This window comes from Phallusia mammillata, chromosome 8, assembly GCF_965637545.1.
Source record: "Phallusia mammillata chromosome 8, kaPhaMamm4.hap1.1, whole genome shotgun sequence".
Lineage (NCBI taxonomy): Eukaryota > Metazoa > Chordata > Ascidiacea > Phlebobranchia > Ascidiidae > Phallusia > Phallusia mammillata.
In genome coordinates, this window is record NC_137259.1 from 19140593 (window position 1) to 19162966 (window position 22374).

The 22374-nt window shown below is 39.2% G+C and overlaps 3 protein-coding genes across 3 annotated transcripts; 1 reads left to right on the top strand and 2 right to left on the bottom strand.

Moving 5' to 3' along the window:
- Positions 1–2541: 2541 nt before the first annotated feature.
- Positions 2542–4994, bottom strand: LOC145205627 (chymotrypsinogen A-like). Its single transcript, XM_080078358.1, has 7 exons — positions 4940–4994; positions 4518–4612; positions 4072–4166; positions 3438–3597; positions 3267–3360; positions 2992–3125; positions 2542–2709 (listed from the first exon to the last, which is right to left on the bottom strand). Exons 1-7 carry the CDS (start codon positions 4992–4994, stop codon positions 2542–2544), a joined length of 801 nt encoding a protein of 266 aa, XP_079934484.1.
- Positions 4995–7921: 2927 nt separating this feature from the next.
- LOC145204390 (snake venom 5'-nucleotidase-like) lies at positions 7922–20335 on the top strand. The gene is made up of 11 exons (XM_080076906.1): positions 7922–8055; positions 10133–10568; positions 11175–11562; positions 14068–14307; positions 14808–14981; positions 15583–15702; positions 15869–16004; positions 16429–16634; positions 17296–17586; positions 18301–18579; positions 19294–20335. The coding sequence occupies exons 1-11, from the start codon at positions 8034–8036 to the stop codon at positions 19714–19716; spliced, it is 2715 nt and encodes a 904-aa protein (XP_079933032.1). The 5' UTR covers positions 7922–8033; the 3' UTR covers positions 19717–20335.
- Positions 20160–22346, bottom strand: LOC145204392 (deoxynucleotidyltransferase terminal-interacting protein 2-like). The gene is made up of 6 exons (XM_080076908.1): positions 21914–22346; positions 21616–21733; positions 21331–21455; positions 20853–20985; positions 20601–20725; positions 20160–20446 (listed from the first exon to the last, which is right to left on the bottom strand). The coding sequence occupies exons 1-6, from the start codon at positions 22255–22257 to the stop codon at positions 20368–20370; spliced, it is 924 nt and encodes a 307-aa protein (XP_079933034.1). The 5' UTR covers positions 22258–22346; the 3' UTR covers positions 20160–20367.
- Positions 22347–22374: the final 28 nt, after the last annotated feature.

Genomic DNA, 22374 nt, shown 5'->3' on the forward strand with positions numbered 1-22374 from the left:
CTTTTTTGTCGTTGTCACTGAAGTTTACAATGAAACTGTGGATTCCTTTGCAGCTCGCTTGCTTTATACCCGCGTTACTGTGGAGGTCTGGATAAGTTCACACGCAACGGCAGCAAATTCACGAGTTATTTTCGGGAACCAACAACCACGTGGGGAAACTACCACGCGTTGATGACGTGCGGAGGTTATGTCATGTTCAATCAATGACAAAGCGTCTTGTGCGTTCAGGTTAGTGGCCACAAGATGACACCAGAGCCAATTGGTTGTGCCCTGTCGCTGCCTAAAGTAAGGCCAGTCGGCAGGATGGGCTAGGAATGTGGCATGCAGTCGTTATAAATCTTTATACCCATAACTCCTGGAGTTAAACCCCGTAAAACGTTTGTTGTTTGCATTTGCTTAAAAGAAAAGACCAGTAAATGACTTTCATGTAGTTCTTTGCCATGCGCCGTAGATCTTCAAACAACCGTTTTCCAGTTCAAAAAATATTTTGCGCAGTAGCAATCCCACAAACCGCTTTATGAGGTTTACATTTAAGCGTGTTAATCAAGAAATCAAGACAAAAGCTGAAACACCTGGTTATAATTACGATGCGTATAATTACGATCTTCATATTGCATTTATAGTTTCTCTTTGCCTTTCGTAAACCAAGTCTTTACTTTAAGCCATAAAAACTCTGTCAAACGTCAAACCAACTTTCTCCCGAGCGACAAAAACTTAAGTGTTCCGTGCTTGTGTGTTCCGTGGGAGAACTCACACCTGATGTTTGCGACGTTCGTGGCCTTTGTACGCAGTTTGTGTCTCGATAAAGCGATCCCGAAATACATTATCAAGGTCTGTCGTTGTTCTCACAAGATATGATGCTGGGAACTTATTTTTGTTTTCGGCGAAACGCAATAACGTTGTAGCTTAACAACTATTGCGTCATGATAAAGTAAACAATGTCAGGGTGACATGCGAAGGTATAGTTAAACTTATTCACCTGATCGCATCAAGAGCTAATAACGCCACACCCCTCCCATATTTAGCAGACCACATTAAGCTAATTTTCGATAGTTGGCGCAAAGAGCTAAATTATTTATTTAGCAGCTAAAGAGGGGTGGATTAGGGTAAAAGTTTTAAACAAATGACATCAGCAACTTCAAATTACGAAATATATATTCCTTCATTTAAAACCGACTGATTCTGTTTAACCAAGGATTTACAGTCTATTGGTTTTAGTGTACATCAGGAACTAAGTTCTATTGCTAGTTTATTACATTTTGAATCCTGACACCTTACCCTGACCATAATAGCCTTAACAGTGAGCAGAGATACATTGTTTTAAAAGGGTGCTCTTTGTGCCACCTATCGAAAATTAGTTAAATGTGGCTCTGCTGTGAGGTATGGTGTTAGTAGCTCTACCGTATTAAGTGGCCAAATATATTAATCTTGTTGTCACCTAAATCTTCATTAACAAAGATTGTCCAACCCATCGTTATGCGATACAGCCTCATGGACGTCATTTTGTGTCCGAAACATCTAATCGATGTAGAAGAGTGTCAAATGAAAAGCTGTTTGTACCTACAGTGATGGTTGGCTTTTCAGCCTTGAACTATTCTAAAGTGTACTTAGCTTGTGTGTATGTTTAGACACGTAAAAATCTATGCTCCACATATGAACTGGTGTGTGGCCACAGCGTGAACATCTTATGTTGCTCATAGTGGTATCAAGTGTGCTCAGGAAGCTTGTGTGTATGCCCAGACACGTGAAAGTCAATGCTACGCATAAACTGGTGTGTGGCCACAGCGTGCACATCTAATGTTGAAAAAAAATCATCGGGTCGAAATTACCCATACATTGATGTAATTAACAAACTAATTTCCAAAACTGTCATAACAAGTTAATGTTGCCAACTTTGTTAACCGCATGCTTTCAGCGTGGCTATGAAAAGTGTAAAACCTGTGCTAGTGGAAACCAAATCAGTTTAATCATGCCTTTGTTTTCCTGAGGGATGTTAAAACTTCTGCTTACTTGTTATTTTTGCTTAGCCCTAAGACTAAGTCATAGTTGAAAGTCTTTGATGTACCACAGGGGTGTGTAACCTTTGTCACAGTGGGGCCAAATACAACTGCCAAGATTAGATCGCGGGCCACACCTTTATATAACACAATGTGATTTTACTTTGCTGTATATACCAATTAGGCTTAACTACAAGCAAGTAAAATTCGCATTTGATTTTAGCCACACATTGCCAGGTCGCAGAAAAATAGCACCGGGCGCATTAATCTGCTCAAAAATATATAATAACTATACTCGTTTTCCAGTACGTTTAAAATGCAAGCGTGATTGCGGGACGCGCTCAACCTTCAATCAACGGGCCGCAGGTTGCACACCCCTAATGTAAAGTATTCACCATTACGAAGTTTGACATCTTTCTAACTTAAAATCTTATCCCGTTTTTACATACTAAATCCGTTGACACATGAGATTTTTTGCACATTTTATTGTTTAAATCACGATGACACTATTACGGTGTCGTCAGCAAAACCAATTTGATTTTTATTAGTTGCCGATCTGGCTGTCGATCCAGGAACGGGCTGCGCTGATCTTCGCATAAACTCCCGGCTTAGAAGTGTCACAAGTGCCGCTTCCCCAAGAAACAGCCCCGATGAGACGGTATCCGCTGTTGGTAGAGGAGTCAGTTACAATAAGTGGGCCACCAGAGTCTCCCTGTGAAAGAAAAAACAACAATAGACGTTATATCGGCAACCCCTGAGCGATATTCAGACAATAGATTCGTCTTCGGGTGTCTCATGGATTCGAACTCTGAAAAATCAGCAAATAGTTATCTTGGTTATAATGCCGGTGGCATCACATTTACCTCTTTTAACATTTACAAATTTCTACTAGGGTTCCACACATTCCTATAAAACAATTTTGAAGTTGCAGACAGTGGTTTGACCGATAAGGTTTCAGTTTTAGAATAGGTTTAATCAAAGCGGGTGGTTTTACCATGCAAGACGAGGAACCACTGCCAGCAGCACATTGCATACGATCAGTGATCGTCTGGAGGCGCCATTGTCTTTGGCAATCTGTCTGGGAAACCAAGGGAACAGATGCCACCTGCATTTTATCTGGGAGGATATCTGTCAAAAACAAAAAGATACTTGAATTAAGTTGTCAAATTTCAAATTTTTGCCACCGCTTCATCCATAGGCTTCGAATATGAACGAATTTTTACTTGGAATAAAAATTAGAATAATATACTATTTGAAATAATTGCATACCAGGACTAACGGAGGTTAAACCCCATCCAGTGGTGATGGCCATGGTTCCGCCTGCGTATTCGGCTTCTGCGTCGGCAAGATCAATCAATCCAACCTAGCAACAAGCAAATTAAATCAATGAAACATGCGAGATATACTTAACTGTAACTCAAAGCAATTTTATTTTTTTACCATGGGATCTGCTAGATTTACGTTAGATGAAAGGGTTGCAATGCCGTAGTCGTAGTCAAGAGTGCGGTCATTCCAGCTGGGATGGGACTCCATCTTTTCTACTGCGATTAGTTGTCCCGGGTTTCTCCATTCATTAGTTCCAAGGATGGCAGAGACTTCTCTAAAAACATAGAAAAGGTAAAACTAAATTTGTTTTCAAAAAGCATTTTAGATTTTTCGAAAGTACAAAACAGGTTTAACTCTTGTAACTTCAAAATCGTTGTTTTTATAGAAAACGTATGGTGGGAATTTTGCCCCTTGTCCTTCAAACCAGGTGTGTGCAGCCTTTGTCACTGTGGGGCCAGATTAGATCGCGGGCCGCACCTCAAGTTGATTTTACTTTGTTGCATACCAAATATGCATACATGGAGTTAACAAGTAAAATTCGCATTTATTTATAGCCGTATTATTGCCAGGTTGCAGAAAAATACCACCGGGCGCATTAATCTGCTCAAAAATATCTGATAATTGGACTCGTTGGCAGTAGATCAGAAATTTCCAGCCTCTCCGCGGGCCGCACAACCTTTATCAACGGGCCGCATTTATCCCGCGGGCCGCAGGTTGCACACTCCGCTTTAAAACAATAAATTCCCACCCAATAAGATCGGTGCAGTGAGCAGCCGTCATCACGAATCCTGCCTTGATAAGCGAACCTCCGCAGAAGTGGCTTCCAAACCGTTGAAGAGAAACCTGCAGAAATAATATAACAGCAGTCTGCAGTTTATACCACAAAAACGTAAGATTCGTAAATATTCGTTGTTTGTCTGTCCAGTTTGAAACGGCATTCAAAGCATTCCAGTGATTCGGTGCAGTTTAGTGTTTCCGTATCACTACTTTGTTTTAGTTTCTTTTGATTTTTTTGATGTTTTTATTTTGTGGTTTGATAGAAAATAAAGAAGTATTTAAACAAAATATATTATATTTCACGATATTCATCGACTGATTGCGTTACTAGGAAAATATTTTTCATTCTTTGGTATAAAAAAGTAGGATTTGAAATAGGCCAGGTTTTATTTGCAATTGGTAATGTTTTCTCCCTACCTGCCAAATATATTGACCCTCAGGGGCAACGTCTCCATTAATGATTTTTCCCTGGTTGCCCGCCGTCAGAACGTGCATCGGGTGCACAGGAACCTCTGAAACAAATTCATGTTATTGACATAATATCCACACGGGACCTCAACGTTCTTGGGTTCAGTTCGAGATTAAACACAAAACTCTTTACATATTTCGCGTCGTATTTGTTCTTCCTTTACACAAAGAGTGGAGTAAGCAAACTCAACTTCTGTAGAAATGCGAATAAAATGTTTGAGCACGTGGCGTTAATGACTTGTTAAATTTGAATCATCTAAATACAGATATTGTGGTTTCGAATCCCATCAAATCCCACAGATGCAGCTGGAAGACTGTTGAGCGTTTAATCGGGCATTTCATTAGAAATGAAATTAAACAAAGCATCTTACCGCTGAGAGCAAGTCCGATGGCGCAGAAGAAAGTAAGAACGGCGAAGACCTTCATCTTTTTTGTCGTTGTCACTGAAGTTTACAATGAAACTGTGGATTCCTTTGCAGCTCGCTTGCTTTATACCCGCGCTACTGTAGAGGTCTGGATAAGTTCACACGCAACGACAGCAATTAACGAGTTATTTTCGGGAATCAACAACCACGTGGGAGAACTACCACGTGTTGATGACGTGCGGAGGCTATGACATGACTTTTAAGGTTCTTTGCTATGTCCACAAGATGACTCTAGAACCAATTTGGTTGAGCCATGTCACCTTATGCGTTTTTTGATGAGCAGGAACTTGGCTGATGGGTCCAGCGCGCCTGACCCATATACAGACAGTACCTTGATCGGGATTCGTCCCCTGGAGTGTCGTGAGTTCGAACCCCGTGAAAAACAAATTATGCATTTTGTTTGGATAAGAACCTGGCCTATCTGATCAGGTTTATCCCTGCCAGCGTCCTGGGTTTGAACTTGGTGAAAAATTAAATGCACATAGTGTGTAGGGCAAGCATTTCGAATCGTATAAAAATCCAAACCCCTAAACTTTGGGCGCCTGACTCATAGAAAGTAGTCTCATGTCGGAATATGTAAAAGAGTGAAAAAAAAGATTGAAAGAGAGAGAGAGAGAGAGAGAGAGAGAGAGAGAGAGAGAGAGAGAGAGAGAGAGAGAGAGAGAGAGAGAGAGAGAGAGAGAGAGAGAGAGAGAGAGCGAGAGAGAGGACGAAGTGAGAGAGAGAAGAGGGAAAGAAAGAGAGAGAAAGAGAGAGAGAGAAAAAAGAAAGAAAGAGAGAGGCATTAAACTTAAATAAGGTTATAAATAGGATATCAATTTAAAAATACATATTTGTTAGCAAACAACGTGTTGCATTTTCAGTCTGTTATCATACGCAATCCCTCATACTGAGTCTCTGGTGACCTACTATTATATAATAGACTACATACAGTTTACAAAACATATTCCTGATTAAATTTAGTTTACCGATTGATACATTGTGAACTTAGTCCCCCTTCCAAGCGAATAAACACTTATGATCCGTGGGAGAATTCACATCTGATGTTTGCGACGTTCATGAACTTTGTACGCAGTTTGTGTCATAATCAAGCGAGCCTGAAATAAATTATCAAGGTCTGTTATGGTTCTTACCAAATAAACTTTGACGAAAGACAATTACGCCGTTGTCTTATGTCGGATATTTGGCTTGTTAAAAAGCAACGAGCCAGATTATAATTATATTTACGATTCAATAAGCTATTTTCTCGTGAATTTAAACTAATAAAATACAATATGACCAAAACGACTATGCTGGAACTGCTCAAGTTCAATGGGTGGACAAAGTATAATAGTTTGCAAATATTTCATTGCTTTTAAAATAGGAAAAACAATTGCACGAAGCGAAATAACACTTGCTTCACGAGTTTAGTGACAATGGCCGGCGACTAATTGACCCGTAATTCTTGAGAAACTATCTGCTTTTAAAACAAAAGTCGTCTCAGAGTGAATTGCCGTTCCGAGATGCGTCATAAAAGGGACTACAACGGTTCCGTAAAAGTCTCTTTATGTTTTCAAGTCCTTGTCCAAAGTTGGTAAGAAATCTTCGCCGCGAGATAGAGCCCAAGGGCCTTAACTTAATTTTTGTCCAAAACCGCTAAAGCAAATACAGTTCATAAACTTCTGATATTTTGGACAAAGTTTAAATACTACAAATATAAAAGTAGATGTATTCGCTTCTTAATACACACGACATTTGTTGCCTTACCTTCGCCTGTGACCGACGCAAAACAGACGTAGAAACACATATTATATGAATGCGCCTTATTCGGTTCGCGTTGCATTGGTGCGTCAATTTACGTTTCAACATGACATGCAAGAACGACAAACGCGAAATCATTTGCAATGATGACATTCCAATCGCGTCAATGGGAAAGTCCCTTCTTTTGGTTCAAATAGCGTTGAATGTCGAATAATTCTCCCTTTTGCGACGAGAGGGAGCTTAGTGGTTTATATTATTGTGTACTGATGCAGAGAAAAAGGGTGCCTTTGAATTGGCCAAATAACAATTATTAAAAAATACAACCGAGTATTTATTTAGACCAAAATGTGAAATGCGAAACAGCATATTTCAATTATTACTAAACAATCTCTTATTAATGAATCAAAAACTGTATTATAATAATACACAAGGACTGAAACGTTAATCTAATGCAAAATTTAAACAAATTTACTCAGCAAGTAGCACATTAGTTGTTAGCATTTGTTGACTAATTACGTGAATTGCCCATGAAAAGGCAAATCAGGCAGTTGTTTGCTCAATTAGTTGCAAATAAACCAAGCAATTCAGGTTTGCGTTGCACAGGTAACGAACCGCGCAGAATAGCGAGCAACCAATAAGTTTGTTATGGTTGTGACGTGCTATCACGTGATGGTGTCTCGTCAGCTGTTCGGAAAAGAAAAATCAATAGCTTGGGCGCATACGGCGTATCAAAACATAAATGCCGCTAGAATATAATTTAAAATATTAATATTTACAGTTATCTCGAGCCAAAACGCTATAATGTTAATATATTTTATTAAATTAAACACAAATATTTAGTTTAAATGATCATTTTGGCTTCAAATTGGTGACAATATGAGAAAAGGTTGTATTTTGTCACGGCGTGTATGTTGATGCGTAACAGCTTTATGTTCAGTCGACGACTCTACCTCTGTTTCCTTTTGTGCCAGGCAACTGTACAGAACGCTAGTCCAGTAGAAACGCCTAACAACACGGCCATACCTCTGTTATGTGCTTGTTTTTAATCAACTAGAATCATTTCTTCGCATGGTCAAACTCTTACCCTGCAACAATACAATAACTGCAACTTTCAAATACTTGTACATTGAAATTATTAATTTTGCTGTTAATCAATGCTCTAAAAAGCTACGCACAAAAAATTTTCAGGGTTTTTACTAGTTTTGCTGTTTGCACAGGAATTTATATTTAGTTTAGGAATCAGTGGTTTGGGTAGACAGTACAATAAGGAAACAAAGTGTGGAAGTCAAGACAAGCCAATATGAAGGACATTTGTATACCAGGTAAGTGATGTGTGTTTTGCTGTTACGGTAGTTGCGTGTGAACTGCAGGTTTCGTTTCCTATATGTGTCTGTACATACTAGGCCCTACAATTTAGTTCGCTCGTTTTAACTGCGCACCACAATATTTGTTTTGGTTTCATGAATGCCTTGTTAATGGATGAACGCAGTTGGTAGGTTTCTCTGTAAGTCAAGGGATGTACAATCTAAAGGCCCGTACTCTAAGCTATATCTTGTAAACCTAAAGACAATTGGATTTCTATCATTGGTATTTTAAACTGCAACAGTTTGCTATACTCAAGTTAAAAAATTTGAAAATTAAGGTGAATTTTTGTGGCATTATGTTTAATTATCGAGGACCAACTCCAATGAAATGCATTGTGCACCAATACTGCAGCTCTACAAGGTCACTGAGGTCCACTGATAAGGCTTGCGAGCCGTAATTAGGACACAAAGCAAGGCTACCTTGACTTGGACGCGTGCAATGCGCTATGCACACACAAGGACGCACGCACGCGCACACACGTAAAGCTTTTAAAGATGCGGTGATTTTAAACTAAGTCGTTACCGCAGCAGGTCATTGCTGACACTGGCTCGTCTGTAATAAGTTGAATCATAATATTTCTAAATAGAAATGACACATCAGTGACTATTTGTCAACTGTGGTGGCTGGTAAAGTTATAAAAAACGCCATGTAACTGCGCTCTACTTACCCTTGGGCGAAAGCGTCTTCTGTGTGCTTTGGCATGTTGTATTGTTGTTTAATCAATCAACCAACAAACCAATTCGTAATAAACCCTATTGTTCCGTGACAAACTTATTGATTTTGCTACGTAACGAAACGTCATTGCTGCTATAAAACTGATTGCAGTGACAAGTATTACAATTTAATTCATTTGCTGATGCGTATAGCTTAGTATTGAGTCATTTGACGCCGAATTTAAATGCCTAATCAACAATTGTTCTTGCCTTAGCCTTTAAAACCTTGTCATAATAATGTAACTGTAATACCTAATGTATTTGGTCACATCCTTTACGAATCAAGTACGTTAGGCGTGCATCAATTTAATAGCATGTTAAAACTGCATACAATCATCAAAATATCCACACCATGTTTTCCAGGCGTGAAAAAAAAACATCATTACAACACAAAAATCAAAACAAATAATTATTTCCACGCTTCAGCCGTGAAAATCAAATAGCATTATGACGTCACAGTTAAAGGGTACATTGTCTGCAAATTAGTTTAGTAAATTGTAGCTTTGTCATTCAATTGGATAAATGTAGGTTTAGCGAGGTCGAAATGCTTCTCCATTTTAGAATGTAAGTAAATTGTGCTTTTTACGTTGTATCATGTTGCTGTAAAATATAATACGCCGATTTTCGTAGCTGGTTTTATCATTTTAAGTTAGTGTGTAAATGTTAAAACGTTTGGTTCAGAGGATATTGTAATTTATTACTTATTGCTTATCTTTATTTGCAAGATTTCATTAATAAGAAATTATTTACTACTTTATTTGCTTGGAAAATATACCATTTAAAAGCACCCTGTCAGGAGGGCATTGTAATATGCGTGGTGTTTATGTTAACTTTGAAACATTGCTAAATAACCCACAAAAAGTTGGTGTCTTAACCAGGAGTTCGCATTTGCACCCCTGTCGGACAATAAAAGTGAATAATCTTGGCACGCCAAGCGAATTACGCGTCCATATTCCAATGCTGTTTGATACTTAAAAACTATTACAGTATTTTTACGATTGAGTAGTACTTTGTGTGACTACTATTTAATTCAGCTGGTTCTAACCAGTGGTGGGATTCAATTTTGTCATCAGCCGGTTCTATCACAAAAGTCATATTTTTCAGCCGGTTCTGTTACAAATGCCATTAACAGTAGCCAGTAATGCTAACCGGTTCGCTGATCGCATAAAATTTCGTGAGCCGGTTCTACAGAACCGGTGCGAACCGGCTGAATCCCACCGCTGCTTTTAACCAATTTGACACGAAATTTTGTTACGCCAGGTCATTACTATTTTTGCATTGCATTTTTCCCAGTTTCAAACTCTTATTATTTTTCACACAGAGGGTAACAAGGGGTCACAACAGGAAACCCAAGATACCGACTTCTACATCAACGAAGGAACAGATTCAGAACAACAAAGTGATTTCAAAAGTGATTCAACACAACTGACGAACTTTAATTATTGTCAACACGAACATTCTTCCCAAGGAGATAAAAACTTTGCCGACCACTGCACGAAACGGGTTTTGGAGCAGGGACAACTAAGTGCAACATACCACTTGTGTCGGTTTGAAGGAAAAGCTTCGACTCGAAAACAAAGTCTTAGGACTCGTAGTTACGGCAGCACATCAACTAACAGTTTGAAAGAAGCAAGTTTATCTCAGAAAAACAGCTCAGATTCGTTGTCTTCGATCGGCAACGCGACAGAAGACGACATATTTGTGGAAAATGAAAGTCAGCTCTCACCAACTTTAAATCTTCAGTCCATAAATACAAGGTAAAAAACAGTAAATGAATCAGCGGTTGTCCAATAATACCGAAAAACTGGCAAACAAGTCAATTATTAGATATTTTTGAGCAGATTAATGCGCCCGGTGCTATTTTGCGACCTGGCAATTGTGGCTAGAATCAAATGCGAATTTTAATAGTTAACTCAATATAGGCATATTTGGTATGCAACGAAGTAAAATCACCTTGTGTTATATAAAGTTGCGGCCCGCGATCTAATTATGGTGATTGTATTTGGCCCCACTGTGAAAAACGGTGTACACCCTGTGCTAAAGGATTTGGTAAAACAAGCCCTTCATCCAAAATGTGATGCTATTCTCTCTCGACATAAAATGCATTATTAACCATTAGTTGACAGTCATAATGTTTAAATGCCGAAAACTGCAGTGTCTGTTAAATTAATTAGTTGGTTGGACTCGTGGACAACTGTGTTTGTTTTTACGACTATGCATATGTGCAATCTTGTATTGCATATAGCGAGATATCGATGCAAAGTTGCCCTATTTTTTCCTACTGGTGCTAAAAAAACTTTATCTGATATAAAAAAACATGTTTTTTGTCGGAAATTCCAACCAACGACGACATTGTTTTTCAGACAAAGCACTGATTGTGCGGAAACAATGGGATGCACGACAAGCATAGATGTGCACAACAGCGACGCCTTGCGACAAGAAAGCTCTAGTTTAGCTGACGAAGATTCGGATGACAACAAACATGCGACACCTAGCGATCAGGATGTTGGCCTAAAAACTGCTAGCAATGCCGATTTGCTGCAGACCCAGCGTTTGGCTCCTACTGATGTCACTAAGGGCCTGGCAAAGCGATGGCTTCGAAGTCATTTTGACGAACAAACCGGCAGAGATGCAGAAAAATCGGCTGCTGGCGGAAAAAGGCGGAAGGGAGGCAAGAAAACTGTTTCTAACTCGGATTTGGAACTTCACAAGGAAAAAAAGAAAATTGCGATCAAACCTCTACCACGTGGGGTGAGTTTGTGTGTCATTCATAGGTTGTGCTGGGTTCGAAACTCGGTTTAACCGCTGTTTATGGGCTCATTCATTGTGGTGCAAAATACATTAAAATTATTTACGCAGGGACCGTAGTGCATGGTTTTTGCGGTGAATATTTTGTTCAAGGTATAGTAAAGTGCTGTGGCTTCAAAATAAATTTCAGCAAATATTTTTTTACCACTAAACAAATTTATAAAAACGACTTTTTGGGCCAGAAAATTTATTTAATCTGAATGCGCCATTAAACATTACTTAGGCTTTCTCTTGACGCTTTGCATTGCTTTTTACGAACCTTTAAAATCTCGGGATAACCAGAAAACAGTTTTTTACTTGTGCGTCTGTGTAATGGGGAAATCATGTGAACACCTCCATATTAATGACGCATATGAGTAGGTTGAAGTATTGCAACTTTAGTTGTGTAAAACCTATGAGTGTTACAATACTATACATAGAATCGACCGTAGTGATTCGTTCTTACGTTTCATATTTAACCTCCTACTTTGACCAAGAGGTTTTTACCGGCTGACACAGATATCATATAATTAACCTTTATTGCAAAACGGTTTGGGTGTTATTTTTGAAATATCTTTAATCCCTTCATAACTACCCTGAAGATTTTGTACATGGAAAGTACATTAAGTTTTTTTCAACAAGTGTTAAAAGGGTTGCATCAAAGTGTACGTAACAAGCTTGGTTAGTGGTTAGTTTTGGATCAAGTGTTCCTAGTTTTTTTTCTTTGTCGTAATAACGCCCTAAATTTTCCAAACTTACAAAAAGGTTTTCGGTTTGAGTTAAGTTGATAGTCTTAAATAAAAGTAGCCCTCTAAGCCGATGGTTCCGAGACCCTTTCAGTTTGTTAGAAACAAACTTCTCAACTTAATAGAGCTCTTCTGGTAGTTGTATTTTTATTCCTACGTTTCGATGTCCTATACAGGTCGCCTTCAAAAGTTTTGAAACAATTTAGGTTTGAATTAATGCTTTATACGAAGCAACCGGCTTCGAAAACAAAACATAGGTCGACATTGAACGCATGGTTCTCTGAGTTTGTTTAACGATCGAGGATTACCGCAATAAACTAGGGCCACTCGCGTCCTCCGAACGAACCTCACTGCATAATTCATATCCGGCATGTGACGTGACCGAGCCTGGCGTATCGACGTCGGGGAGTACCCTGCTAGCGGAGCAAGATTTTCACCGGGCGAGAAAATTGATTTTTCTGTTGTTTTCGATCTCATCCCACGTGTCTACTCTCTTGTTACATAAGGTCGGAAGTGACAATACGTGCAGAGCATGGGGTTATGAACTGCGGGTAATTAACCCCGAAGAGATATATTTGACTTCTGTGGGTATAAGTTTAGTATGTGGGTTTTTGAAAAAATACATTTTTATTTGTTTTAGTCAATCAGGGGCTACTTCTAAATGTTACTTTCAATTCTTATGAGAAATGTTAATTAGCTTTATTGATCTGCGCTCGTTACAAATGCGAAGTATTGAATTGCCCGTGTAGGCTTTAAATCTTAACAAGGCCCAAGGGAGGTTTTTAATTCCTTGCTTCACCAGGTCAAACCAGGTCAAATTCTCAAAAACCACCGCCCATCTGGTGGTAAAAACAAGCCCTCTAAACCGCAACTGTGAAGTAAATGAAAAATACGCCTAAAAAGAGCCAGATTTTACCGTCATTTAACTGCTTATCAAAATCTATGCCAAGTAACAAAAAGGCATTTTTGGCAATCCGCAACTAGTGTTTAAAACCCGCAACTTTATGTCAAAAGCCAGCCCAATTGGGCGGGAAACCGCCACCATTGGAAAACTCGTACTTGTTACTGGGGATTCCCGTAATGGAAATCCAACAGCGCTACCAACGAGCGAATTGTTTCGTCACAGCTGCGCTCTTGTGCGCTTTGTGTGTCGGTTCATTAGGTGAAGGGCGCACCATTGTGTCGGAAATATCTGTCTCTTTTGTAATGTTTGGACGCCGTGAAAAGCCCAACTTAGTTTATTGGGTGTGTCGCTAACAGCTCGGCTTTATGCGAATGTACGTAGGTGCGCCATGTTTTGTCTGTGAGGTGAAAAGGCCATTGACTGAGTATTATACAAAAATATGCGACACTTTGAAATATGTTTTGTGTGTTGAGATCAAGTTTCAAAACAAACTGTGTTAAGAATTTAAACTCTACATTCTTTCGAATCAACAAATATGTCCTGGCTGCTACTGCAACATTCCTAAATAAAAGTGACAAAAAACGTAATTATCCGATACGTTTGTGAGATAAAAAATCTGGTTTAATGAAAAACTGTTTCTTTGAATTCTCAACAGTTTTTGCTTTGAGGCGATTGGTAACTTTTTGTGGGCGTGTCACTTGCAAGGGGGCGTGGAACATCACAGCTGTTTACATCAAGACATTTAACTGTTTGTTTCCAATCCACCTGGTCTAATATATTAGATTTTTACTGTAATATATTTACTGTACATTGTTTCAGGTTCACAACCGACTGAGTATTCTCCATTTTAACGACGTTTACGAAATTTCGGAGCGCACCAGGGAACCAGTAGGGGGCGCAGCACGCTTTGCCACCGCTATGACGCAACAAGTGAATCGAATCACCCAGGAAACGGGAGTGCGACCCCTGATTTTATTCGGGGGCGATTGCCTCAACCCTTCGACGCTCAGCTGCGCCACCCAGGGGGAGCATATGATCAACGTTCTCAACCAATTGGAGGTGAGTAAAAGGATTGGTGTGTGTTGCATAGCAACAATAGATTTAAACCAAGAAACAAGTAACTTCAAATATCGAACAGGTTTTGGTCAAGCAGTTTAGAACGCTACTTATACTGTGCAGTAAATTGCTGCTGTGGTTGTAGAGTCGTAAGGTATAAGATCCGGTTTTTGGGATTCTTGTCAATCCGACTCCATTTCGCTTCACTGAGTATATAACTACCCCAGACACACAGTAGGCTAGGCTCATTAAAAGCGTTACCGAATCAGCCAGTAACCAAGCATTCCCACATGTGCAAGGCACAGCCTAAAAAAATCTAGCCTGATGTGGGATTCTAACTCACGACTGGAGCTTTTTCCCTCTATACTAAATGAGCTACGCAGGCTCAGTAATGAACCCGCCGAAGTTGAATCACAGGCACCGTTTCTGCCTCGTATGCTGCACGCAGACTACTTTCGACTCGTGTATTGATAGGTGCTTTCATCACCTGCTGTTCTTCCCAGGTCGACGTAGCGGTGTTTGGCAACCACGAATTTGACTTCGGAGCCGAACACGCGGTGAAATGCATCTCCAAGATGAACTCGGTCTGGTTGCTTAGCAACGTGGTCGACAACTTGACTGGCAGAAACCTCGTCGAAGGCGTGACAAAGCACATTGTGACGTATAACAACATGAAAGTGAGTGATGTGGTTACCTGTAATTGTTTCCGACCCAAGTTGTGTGATTTTCTTTGTATCCCTTTTACTCCATAAACTTAAACTAAAACCAAGAAATTTCTAGAGGACGTGTATATAGGTGATATATTGTATGTGTTGACAATCGCTGTGGTTAATGTCTACAGCGGAGTTGTAAGTTGGTCGGACTTCTTGGGCCGGGTTGGACATGAGTTTCGTTAAAACGGGCTTGATTCCGGCCTAGCTTTACAGTTTTGTCGCATTTTTTACCAATCAAATTTCATATCTTTAATGGTGAAAATAACGGCCCAAATAGACGTAAAAAGCGACATGCTTTATTGTTCAAACGTTTCGGCAAATGCTCAGTGATATCACTGTTTGGGCCGTTATTTTCACCATTAAACTTATGAACAGATCCGTATATAGTGTTCCAAAATTTCATATCCACTAACAACTATGTTCTCTAGTGTACTTTGTCAGTTATGTGTTTGACCTTGCTTCTGTGAAAGTCCGCGGATAGTGTTAACAAATCTACAAATCTTCATGAAAACACGTCAAGCTCATGAATTGTCATCACTTAAACTCTACAATTTGTTTTATTCAGATCGGCTTCGTGGGTTTAGTGGAAGAGGAATGGTTAGACACACTCGCCACTATAGAGAAAGATCACCTTGACTTTCAAGACTACGTTGAAAAGGGGAGGATCGTCGCCGCCGAGCTGAGAGTAAGTGTGTGACGTCATAATAATATATGACGTCAGTAGGTGACGACATAATGGTATATGACGTCAGTGTTTGACGTTAAGCGCCAATTTATTCCAGATTTAGAGTCCCAGCTTTATGTACGTTAGTTGTTGTGGTCAAGTTTGTAACTCTCTTTTGCTGTTTTAGGCTGAAGGAGCAGATTTTGTGATCGCTCTCACGCACATGAGATGGCCTAATGATGAGCGACTTGCGCGTCTCGTACCTGATGTGGATCTGATACTGGGAGGGCACGACCACGAGTACGGCGTGAAGGAGATTGACGGTGGGTGGAGTTGAGTGTTGAACTTCCGCTAAATGAAATAGGCTATTGTTGCCAGCTGCCAGGCATAATGTACAACCCAGTATTGCTCATTCACCAGTTTTATTGTAAACAATTGACGTTTCGACGTCCTGTACTCATTCTGGTAAATGAGTTAATTTCACAGTCGCTAAGTCATTTACGAGTGCAACAATAACGTCTGAACTATGAAGTATTAACTGTATAGCAGCCGGCAGTTCAAAAAAATTGTTGTATTGTTATTATTCACGATTGAAACACCCAGTTCACTTTATACAACCTCCATCACTTGGAACTCCGTTCACCGCGCAAATCTCGTTAAGAAACCCGTTTAAAGCTTTCTCTAAAGCCTTACTTGAGCAAACTGATTTGTGTTGTGACGTAACAATAAGTAACGTTTGTGACGTAGAATGCCTCGTCATCAAAAGTGGGTCGGATTTCCGAAACTTCTCGAGCGTGGACGTATTCATGCGTGACGACGGCTGTGTTGACGTCAAACTAACGCGGTATGACGTCACAAAGAAAACAAAAGAAGACAGCGAGATGCGCGATATTGTGATGCATTATATGTCGGCTCTGGAGAAAAGTTTGGACAGAAAAATTGGTGAAGTTTGGGTAAGTTGTGAAAAGCTTACTTCACCTTAAAAACCAGCTGTGTATTCTAAATCTAAATCAAGGGGTGTACAACCTAATGCCGCTAAAATGACCGGTCGCAAATTAATGACAACGCGGCGTTCAAAACGTAGCAGCCGATAGGGAAAAGGCTGTACAACCTGGCCTGAACCAACCCTGATGACTATTACTTCATAAGGAACTAAAAAGAAATAATACGATAGTTTAAATAACATCAACAAGTACTTTAATACAAAGTCACAAATCACTTGCGTGTTGTGCGAAATCACCTCGCATGCCAACCGTGGTATCCGTACTATATTGGTTGCCCACTCCTGGTGGAGATTGTGATCTTACCCAAAAAATTAAAACCAGAATAAAATTTGGTTGTTTACAACTTGAATATTTTAACAAACGGCAATCGTGTCGTATTGGTTACCGCCCCTGGTGTAGATTAAATATAGAACATTGTAACGCAGTCCGCTTAAAGGCTTACGATTGTAATGTATTGTAAAAACGCAACTAATTAAATCCTACCAAAAAAACTAGATTAAAATTCGATTGTTTATGACTTGAATATTTTAACAACCTGGTGTTTACCACTGGTGTCATATTAGTTACCGCCCCTGGTGTGATTTATAAAATTTTGTACGTTGTTACGCAGTCCGATCTCGATGGCCGGTTTAAAACAGTTCGGACCCAAGAAACTCGTCTCGGAAACTTCGTGGCTGATATAATGGCTGCCGCAACACGAGCTGATATCGTCCTCATTAATTCCGGGACGTTTCGCTCCGATGACATACACAAACGTGGCGAGTTCCGATTGGACGACCTGATGAAGATTCTGCCAATCAGCGACACCGTCGTCACCATCGAAGTAACCGGGAAACAGCTGCTAGAGGCGCTAGAGAACGGAGTGAGCAAATATCCGAAGCGGGAAGGGAGATTCCCTCAGGTGAAAAACATTTGCTGTGTGTTTGGGACTGATTGAAATCGACTCGGTTAAAAGTATGGTTTCAAGCTATACAATTTACACACCCTTTACTGTGTGTTTTGAATCATTTGAAAACAACTGTATAATACCTGTATATTTTAATGGTCTTAAAAACGTCCCTGTTTACTTTTTTTACATTCTGCATTCTATCGAGGCAACTTCATAACTTAATTTATTGAGATATCAAGATTTGTGTCAACGAAAATATTAACTCGTTGTCGCTTGTAATTACTTTGTTGCATATAACCTAGGACCTGGGAGATTTTTTCTCGATGACAACAGTGGCTGTAATTTCATGTATATTTCTTCAAAGTTTCTAACAAACAAACAAGCCTAGCATCTGTTGCGTATCTTAACCACAGTTAATTTGACTCGCATGTTACTGAGCATCAACTATGACCATGATGGGATTTGTCCGCAATATTATTTAGTATCTACGATGCACTGTAGAGTTGCCAACTTGTTAAGGCCTAAGTTTATTTTAAGAATAAAATTAGAACCTAGGGCGGGTTCCGTTCTTTCGCTTATGAGTTTAGAGCCTAATCTCGACCTTGCAATTTTTTTTGCACCGTAGCAATAACGTTGTACTCCTGTCTCTTTGACGTAGGCTTAATAGCGCCAACCTCTCAGGAAGGCCGTGCAAAACTTTACGTCAATCTTTTTGTGATTTTTCAGGTTTCCAACATTTGCTTCGGGTTCAACCCCGAACATCCTCCTGGCCACCGCGTCATCAGGGACACTATAAGGATAGGGGGTTCCCCTCTCGATATGACGCGCGAATACACAGTTGCGACGAAGGCTTACGTGGCGCGTGGGAAGGACGGATACGAATGCTTGAAGAATTGCAAACTGAAGACCGACCCCGATTCTGGTCCGCTTCTCTCAACTGTCGTACGAAATCACGTGAAAAATGTTTTCAAACTTTTGGAGTTTGAAAGACGAGAGTCGTGCAAGGTGACTTTATGTGTAACTGCTTATCAGGTTTTGTTAAGTATCCTAATATCAGTGATTCTTAAACTATTTCTGAGACATGTCTTTACAGTCTTACTCAAATTGCAATTCATCAATCCTTGCTTTATAACTTTCAAGTTTTCCATTTTTTATGTCAAAATTCTCTAAGATTAGTGATTTTTAAACTGTTTCTTCGGCACGCAGTTACCTTTGGCTAATGCTAACACTGCTGCTTCCTATAGAACAGGGTTTCTTCCTATAGAACTGTTATGGCTTGCGGCTATGTAACAAACATTATTTTTGGCTTCCTGTTACAAATTACTACTGTAAGACCAGCATGCACCACTGATTGAAAAAGACCGCCTTACATATTTAAGCAGCTTTTGTTCAATACAGGTCTGAGCAAACGTAGCCATACTACGCCAGACCCACTGAAGGCACTGGATTAAAATAAGCTGGTCTCCCAAGCATCCGCACATTTGGCAAGGGCTAGAAAAATCTAGTCTTTGGTTCAATACCAAATTATTAGTGTCCCAAATCGGTCGTTCGCTTTTGCAGCCTTTATTTAAACGTAAAACGTTAATCACTGATTTAGGATCATAAAACATTGGTTAGAAAAAGAGGTCCAAATGTGTTTTAATGAAAGCAAAAGACGTTTAGTAAACTGTACCTAATCTGTCGCGTGGGTTTTCTTCAAGGAAATGTATTTTTTGACAGGTTTTCGTGTCAGAAGATGGACGGAAGCTTTCCACAAACAACAACCTTGACCCACACCAGGCATTCGTCGAAGTCGGTAGCCAAGACGACGAGACGCCCTTGGCAATGATCCAGAGGTCAATGGGTTACCTTGACGACGTTAACAACAATAAAACCGGGACAGAAAATCTGAACAACGAGACAAAAATTCTGCACACTCCCAATTTTATCTCGTACGCCTCTAGTGGATTGGGCGGCGATGCTTCGTATGTCCACAAGGGGGCAGAATTGAGACACCGAGTCTTGTCGGCGAATGGTGACGAGGAAAACTTGCGACTCTTGAAAGAACGCGACAGCATGCGGAAACCCGAGCTAGAGTTGAGATGGCAGGTTCTGCCTCTGCTGGAAGCGCGTATTTTTCACTGCAAGTCATTAGACGGATGATTCTTGTTTTATTGTTCCTACCGCGCCACGTTTTAGTACAGTTTCATTCTTGTTTATGCTTGTGGCAATATGCAAATTGCACGACATTGCTTTTACTGACAGAGTCTATATTTTTCAAAAATATTTTATTGCAGATACATTTTATGCTTGTTGTGTATTTTGTGTGAGATTTCTGCTTGGTGGTTCACTTTCTATCCTGGAAACTTTATTTTAGCTATAATCCTGTCATACACGTGAAACAAAAAGCTACCTAAAAATCCCATCTTTTATTTTGCTTCTATGCTAGTGTTTCACTACAAAAAAAGCTTGTTGGCTAGACAACAATCAACCCAAAACTTGAAAAAAGATACAATCAAATTGCCAGAGAGCATTTTGTTCATCACATCACCATATTTATTCTTGTTTGCGCGCTACATATATAGACCTTTAAACAATCTTTGGAAAAAGTTTTAATTTTGATTTTATTGTTGCAAATCGACAATTTTCCTAACGATCCAGCAACATTTATGTTGCGGTGAACTTAACTTAGTGGTTTGGTAATTTCACATTTGAACACCATTTGTCTTGTCACCAGTGGGTAACTTTCAAAGTCAACAATAAACTTCTTTTATCATCACAACGATTTCTTGTAAGACTTTTATTGCAGATATTCTACTTTTTGGTTTTTCTTCGGTTGCGGAAATACTTGTAACCTCCCATTGCCCTCCTCTTGGCCTGGATTTCATTGAACCTACAAGAAAGTTTGTGTAAAAATAAGACAAGTCTAATTAAATATTTAAGGTTTAACAGACTGTCACTTTTCATAATTAAGTCCAAGGGATAAATAAAGTCAACTTGTTTAAATTGAAAATAGCAAAGGAAAAGCTTTCATATAAAATACATACTTTCTCTTTTGATATCGCTTGAAATTTGCATCAGCAATCAGTTCATCGGCCAATGTTGCTTTGCGCTGCTTCTTAGGAACTCTGGAGCTATAGAAATCAGCTGCATTGTCCATGATTTTGCCAATCTGAAAAATTGATACAGTTATTAACACTTCAGCAAAACAACTAAAATGAAATTTAAATCAAGTAATTTACATTTGTTGGATATACAAAGTGCTGCATATAATTTGGTTCAGTTTCAAAGCAACAAACCTGGAAATATTTTGGAATTGTTTTTCTGTCATTTTTCTTGTAAAATCTCTTCGGGTCAAGAATTGAGCGCATTTGTAAGATTTTCATGTCGCGCTTCACTTCATCTGTCAGCTCCGGTGCTTTCATGTCAAACCTGCGAAAATGATGTAAAAGTTTAAATTTTTGCTACAAACCATAACAATTAGAAACTCAAACTATGGCATGTATTAAAAGTCTGATCCCACATGATATATACATACATGTACAATAATCCTTGGTTAAATCGGACATGTTTAGACCAAACGAATTATCCAGTTTAGATCCAGATCAACTGATGTCGATTAATTAAAGCCTTACCACATTACACATCATTTGTGCCTCAGGTTTTGTCCAAATTCGGCGAAGATCCGGATTAACTGAGTCCGGTTTAACCTAGGTTTACTGTATTTCAAATTATGTTTTGTAATATAACCGTAAGATACACGATGCAACACAATACCATTTCTTTCCAGAGGTTGCATTCTTTATAGCTCTTCTTTGTTTCTTTCCAGCTCTTGTCCCAAGTTCTTTGGGAACTTCATGTTTCGTTTCAAAATCGGGAGTGATAACAGAATATTTCATCACCTACAAATAATCGAATTGTTAAAAAAGGTCAGGCAAGTTATCATCATTTATTTGCAGTTGCATACAAGACAAATTTAATACACTGGGCATGCAACTGGTGGATGGCAAAAGTACAATACGTTAGGTATGTTTTTTACATATATTAATAAATATAAATTACTGGATCATCTTTTTGGCTTCCAGCGTACATGTCGATGATTTTTCTGTTTCCTTCACTTGGAGTATCAACAGAAATGTAACCTTCAAGGTTAAGGTCGCTCACATCAATTTCTGAAGATCTAAAACAAAATGCAACTGATTAAAATTTCATCAAAGAAAATTACAGAAGAACAAAAAACGGTTATTTATTACTTAAATGTTTGAACAAAACTGTTGTCATCATTAGTAAATTAACCTTATAATCAGGAAAGTGCCACTTGATAAATAAATTTTCAAAATAGTTGATTATTTTGACTTACAACTTGTCATTTTCTTTGCGTTTTTGCCGTGATGAATGTGCCTTTACATCCGAAGAATTTTCTTTACTGTTTTTAGACAGTCTGTTTATTAATGAATCTGCGAAAGTGTCTGCAAATGCTTCTATATCATCACTGTCAGATTCAAGTTCTTCGTCACTAACATCTTCATCAGTAGAAGAAACTGATGCATTTTCCCAGGATTCTCCTTTTAAGTTTGTTGCAGATGAGGACTCAGCGATTTCAGTTTTTACCTCTTTATCCTTTTCTATGATGGGAAAAGGTTGCTTGACTTCAGAAGTCTCGCTATCATTTCTTTCACGCAAACGCATGCTTCGTCGAGGCATGGTGACAGATTCAAAAACGGTTTTGCTATCTGTTTTTCAAGAACATTTATCTGTTATACCACTTTGTGCTGAAACAAAGGAAAAGGGTTAGTTACACCGTTAAATTTTCGTTTACTG